Raw genomic sequence first — 6000 nt, 5'->3', positions numbered from 1 at the left:
AAGAGAGTGACAAACATACAAAAGAAGTAGAGGAAATTGGCAATAGTAAGGATCAGTAAAGAAAAAGCAGCAGTTCCCTTGAAATCAGCAACACAACAAGGTTTACAAAAAGTGATGTGTACTTCACAAAAGCAAACAATGTAGAAAAAGTGTTCCCGAAAACCTAGCAGAGCATGACTGGACAAAACAACATCGCTAGATCTAACCTTATAGCTTGGAAAATTTCTTGCAGCATGTCCTGATCAAAATCTTGACCTCCGTTCACCCCTTTGACGTTTCTCTTGAAATCCTGGAGAAAAATGTTTTTATACAAAAATAATTTGTTATAAGCTGTCACAACATCATTTGTTTGTTTTTTAAATGTCTCATTCATAACAAAATGAGGGTTATTATATAACAGACAACAATAGGAACTTTATAGAACTCATCAGTGCAGTTCTTCTCAAAAGCAGGTTGGGAACATCATCAATTACTAAAAATTAATAAGAAAGAAATTACACACACACACACAAACACACACACATACACAAACACACTTTTCTGAAAATCAATTTTCACTTATGTAGACAGGTGTGGAGTCTGACATTGACAATATCTTTTTTAGTTTTAGTTTTAGTTTTAGTAAGAGTTTTACGGCACTTGCAATACAATAAGATCACATAAGTACCGAAGATTAGAGGTGTTACAAGAGAGTAACAAACACAAAAAAAGAAGGAGGAGAGATCCGGACAATAGATGTTTGATAGGAAAGAAGGAGCAAACCGCACCAGAGCATCCGTCAACCACCCACTGACAATATCTGAAGCTAAACTTATCAAAGTGTGACGACTTACATCTGGGTTCATTGGAATATTTTGTTTCTTGGCTTATCTAAGTGCGATCTCTGGCGCTGACCAGATGACAAAGATATGTGGTTACTTGAGGGAGGCATTGCGCTGCCAAGAGCGAAATGCTCGCAGCTAAAGGGATTTGAAAACAACAACAACATCTAAGTGTGACTTAGTCTGGGTTCATTGGAATATTTTGTTTCTGGGCTTATGTAAGTAAGACTTACGTCTGGGTTCATTGGAATATTTTGTTTCTGGGCTTATGTAAGTAAAACTTACGCCTGGGTTCATTGGAATATTTTGTTTCTGGGCTTATGTAAGTAAGACTTACGCCTGGGTTCATTGGAACATTTTGTTTCTTGGCTTATCTAAGTGTGACTTACGTCTGGGTTCATTGGAATATTTTCTTTCTTATCTAAGTGTGACTTACCTCTGGGTTCATTGGAATATTTTGTTTCTTGGCATTGTGGTTATGCTGGTCGACGTTCAACATGATCACGGCATACGTCAGGGTGAAGGCCGCGTCAACGTTGTGGAATGGATCTCCGTTACTTTTCTGCAGTCAAAAGAGCAAAGTTTGAATAATATGACACCACTGAAATTGCGAGTTACGAAAAAAAACAAAAACCCTCTTTTTTTCTCAATCGATGTTGTTTTAAACAATTAGTATAGTCTCTTCTATAAGGGTGGTTAATTGGTGGGGGGGGGGGGGGGGGGTATTTGAAACACCAAGAAAATGTCCTGCATCACAAATATTTAACACCTGGGGTTTTTTTAAATCTGTAATTTTTATTTTTTTTTAAAGAAATAGTTTGATGTAAAAAAAATAAGGGAACTAGTATTGGGTAAATGCAAGAATGAGTTCAAGCTTGACAGACTCATTTCACGAATGTGACAAAACACAACAGATGTTTCACTTACTCATAGTAAAACAATGACACCCCCCTCCCAAAAAATAGGGGGCACATCAGTTGAAAAATTTCAGAGCTTTTGTGCATCAGACAGTGTGCATAGCCAATTCATAAAACCCGGTAAAACACAAAAGGTATTAACCCTATCCGTATGCCTGGAGGTCATTTTGTACACCAGGGGTTGTATTCTTCAAATTTTAGAATACTTCTCGTACGAAGATCTCTTTGAAACTTTCAGTATTACTCAAAAAATCACTTTGACAGACTGCTATGAGAAGTGTACGGATCGGATTAACGAGTAAATTTCCTCTCTGGACAATGGTGGCACAGAGTTCCCCAGGTCATATGGATAGGATAATAAAACACGACGTACTGATAGGGTATGATAGTAAAACATGATGTAGGGATAGGATTAACAATACCACTTTTGTTTAAACAACAAAAAACACAACGTACATGCCAGTGTTCGGCAAAATGCTCCATAAGCCACGAGATGACCGGGGCCTCCCCTGGCATCCTGTATGACTCGAGGTACATGCGGAGAGCTTCGTCCACCCGGGTGTCTTCGAAGTTGAAAGACCTGGAGAGAAAACAGAGGAAAAGATAAAAGGGTTACATACAGTGCTGATAATGAGAAAAAAGTCAAAAAGAGGAAAATATTCCGACACCGTAGCAATCCTGAAATTTCAACATAGAACTCTAATACTAACTACAATAATATAACGCATACCTTTTATTTGAAGTAATACTTTGGAAACAACACAAAAAGCGGAAATTTGCAGATCCGCAGAAAATCATCAGCACTATACATAGTAGTGGGTGGTGGTGCCTGCTGTGAACATCTCAGATTTGGCCATACTTATCTTATTACATCTTGCCAAAGTCATGTAATGAGTTATTCGTTTCCTGACTTTACATGATCAAAAGCAACGGTATCTAAAATAAATTACCCCCATTCAGAGACCTGGAGAGGAAAAGATAAGAGGGTAACATAGTAGTAAGTGGTGAAGTCTGCTGTGACCATCTCAGATTTGGCGACACTTATCTTGCTACATCTTGTTCAAGTCGTGTAATGTGTTATCCGTTTCCAGGCTTTACATAATCAAAATCAAAGGTGAACACAATAAATCACCAAAATTCACAAACATAAAGTATTCCAGGTCCAATATTATTTTCCCAGAGTGAATCCACTTGTTTTCATCACATGGGCAAAAGCATGGCTTTCACTTCATCACTTTGGTCAGGGTGATTTTTTTTAAATACCCTTAAAACTGACGGGCAATTCAGCCTTTTCAATGAAAATTGAGTGAGAAGGAGCGAGTTAAAAGCGTGCGTTACCTGACGAAGGCACAAAGAGTTACCGGTATTGAAAAGAGTGCGTTACCTGACGAAGGCCTCGAGAACCTCCTTGTTGCGCTTGTCGCTGATGTACTCTCCGATCATCTTCTTGTCCAGCCGGTTGTTCTCCTTGAGGAAGGTCACGACCTCCGTCGGGCTCAGAGGCTTGGACAGCAGCCCTTGCTCCTGGAGGTACTGCAGGCCTTTGGAGGGTTTTATATTGAACTGCTCAGTGCCGATCTGGTAAATCTGAAAAACGAGACAATTTCGTACAAATGGAATTGTTCGAAAATGAGACAATTTTGGATGGTTTTATGTTGAACTTCTCCGTGGCGATTTGGTAAATCTGAAAATGAGACAATATTGGACGGTTCTATAATTATATCAATAATCAGCTCTTAACAATTTTGAATGTGTTAATGTAAAGTCTTATCAATATCAGGCAGGTCCTCTTTTTCTAAAATGTGCCTACCTTTTTCTTTTGCTTCAGCTCTGCCAGCTCTTCTCTTGTTGGAATTTTGCTGGTCATTTTCACCATCCGATTTGGTTTGATGATGGGTCCCTTTCGTATATCTCTTCCCTTCACACCTCCTTTGGAATCTGAAAATAAATAAAGACATCGAAGAATTGGTCGCTTTAAAGCACAACGGGGGCTATCTCGAAAAATGCTGTTTTGAGAAAATTGAAGGTAAAGTTTTTGCCCCTTGTTTAGTTTCTTTAAAAGACAAGGAGACTTTTCTCTATAACCAAACAAATATACACACTAATGAAACCAAACTTCTCCTGTAGGTAGGGCAATGCCCACTTTTGGTGTAGACCAAGATTTCTGGAAACCCCCGAAATCTGGGTTAGCCCGTGTGTCCTTTTAAAAGCGACCAATTAAGAGGTTGTAGGTCCAGTCAAGCATTATGACCATCAAGCTCTATGTAACCTTCACTCTTGTTTGTGACACGAAGTATTTCATAGATCTGACAATAGTAGAACAAAGCTTGTCTTGAGATATTTGATTTAAAAAAATAAAGAATTACTCCTATCATATCAACCTATGCATGCTAAACGATGCCAACAAGAAAAAAAAAGAAGCGAAATACAGTCAAATTGTCAAGACACGACCACCTGTTGTTGTTTTTTTAGAAAAGTGGAGGTTTTACACTGTGTCATTATAATGTTGTTTTTTTTAGTCGATTATAGTTGTTTATTTTTATCTTAAATGAAGCAGAAGACATCAATAGATCAATAGATCCAAAAAACAAACATTATACTGTTTTTTTAAAAAAAGAATGGCGGAAGGGGGGGTGTGTGCAAGAAAAGAAGTGGGCGTTTGTACAGGTGATTGCTTTTAGTTTTAGTAAGAGTTTCGCGGCACTTGCAACACAATAAGGTCATATAAGTGCCGAAGATTAGAGGTGTTACAAAAAAGTAACATACACCAAAAAGAAGGAGGAGAGATAAGGACGACAGATATTTGATAGGAAATAAGGAGCAAACCACACCAGAGCACCCGCCAACCATCCACAGGGCCGTTTGTACAGGTGACTGCCTTATATAGGTGGCCATTACAGCAGCAAGTTTGACTGTATGTAAAAAGTAGGAGTCAGGAGATGACCTTATGCAGTTGCGAGCGCCGTAAGACTCTTACTAAAACAAACAAAGGAGACCAGGGGCATGAGAAGGGACACAAACGTACCAGACAAAGTGTCCGCGGGTCGGTGGGAGGCGTTGGAGTCAGCGAGCACCTTGGCGCCTGTGGTGGCGAGCGTGCGGCTGTGGCAGTGCTGCTCTATACTGTCCACCACAGTCAGCAGGGCGTCCAGCGACAGCAGGTGTATGGTGAACAGGCCCGACACCGGGAACGCATTCTGGGCACGATACAAAATAGGTACAAAATACAATTAGTTTTTTTTGTCTGTTTTTTTATCATCCTTTTTTCTGTGCACCAAACAAGATAAGTCAAAATACAATTTGGGGGGGGGGGGTTGGCCATTCTTTGTTTCTGAAGCACCTAGAGTCACCCCCCCCCCCCCCCCCCCGGGCAGTGCCACTGACTGAAGTGTCTTTAGGCCTTTCCCAAAGGGGGGGGACATTAACCATGTTCTTATGCCATACACAGTAGAATTGCTATTGCAAATGGGCTGATTCACCAACGTCATATATAAGATATAAGATAAGATAAGATAATACTTTATTATCCCAGAGGGAAATTTTTCTTGGCTGTACAAGACCGTAAAAACACATGCAGATATACATAAAAGTTTAAATTATATATTACTCTCATTAAACTTTAATATGAAAAGAGAAGTAAAGCTGACAAAATGTACATATCACATCAGATGCATCATTCAACCACATGCAGGAATTTAATTACAAGACCTCTGGAGTTATATTTATAATGCTTTTTATCTTTTTTATACTTGTGGTGTTATACATTTCATCAATTCTAGTAAAATCATATCCAGAGATCTTGCTGGCTTTCTCAAAGGTTCTGTCAAATTTTTCTTTATCTCTCACTCTACAATTCCCAGCCCAGCAGCAAATACAAAATAATACCACGCTTTCAATGGTATAAAAGGGACATAATCTTTTTATCTGACCTTGGAGAGCAGTTTGGTCATGTCGTCAAACAGGTTGGAGCAGTACAGGTCACAGTCGTAGTTGAGGTACAGCTCGGTGACCAGGCCCGGGATACGCCACAGCTGGACAATCAGGTCTAGGGCGATCTCCCGGTGGTCGTACGTGATTTTGGGGTTGTCCGACACGATTATGTCGCTGATCCGGAGCAGGTAATTCTGAGGAAGGAGAAGTTCGTTTGATGAGATAATTTTTTGGTAAGTGTTTTTTACAGTGCTTGCAACAGCATAAGGTGACGAGAGAATGTGAGTGTAAACAGTGAGGTGTCAATATATATACAGTCGAACCTATAACAT

The 6000-nt window shown here is 39.5% G+C and overlaps 1 protein-coding gene across 1 annotated transcript in view; it reads right to left on the bottom strand.

Moving 5' to 3' along the window:
- Positions 1-6000, bottom strand: part of LOC101846877 (Golgi-specific brefeldin A-resistance guanine nucleotide exchange factor 1) — a 42028-nt gene that overhangs the window by 22724 nt on the left and 13304 nt on the right. Inside the window, exons 14-20 of the mRNA XM_013081477.2 lie at positions 5668-5862; positions 4764-4935; positions 3549-3676; positions 3123-3325; positions 2195-2318; positions 1258-1383; positions 207-289 (exon numbers count right to left, since the gene is read on the bottom strand). Of these exons, the coding sequence (XP_012936931.1) occupies positions 207-289; positions 1258-1383; positions 2195-2318; positions 3123-3325; positions 3549-3676; positions 4764-4935; positions 5668-5862 (1031 nt within the window). The remainder of the gene's footprint in view (positions 1-206; positions 290-1257; positions 1384-2194; positions 2319-3122; positions 3326-3548; positions 3677-4763; positions 4936-5667; positions 5863-6000) is intronic.

Source organism: Aplysia californica, unplaced genomic scaffold (assembly GCF_000002075.1).
Source record: "Aplysia californica isolate F4 #8 unplaced genomic scaffold, AplCal3.0 scaffold00132, whole genome shotgun sequence".
NCBI lineage: Eukaryota > Metazoa > Mollusca > Gastropoda > Aplysiida > Aplysiidae > Aplysia > Aplysia californica.
The sequence above is the reverse complement of the archived record's forward strand: the minus strand, read 5'-3'. Positions and strand labels throughout refer to the sequence as shown.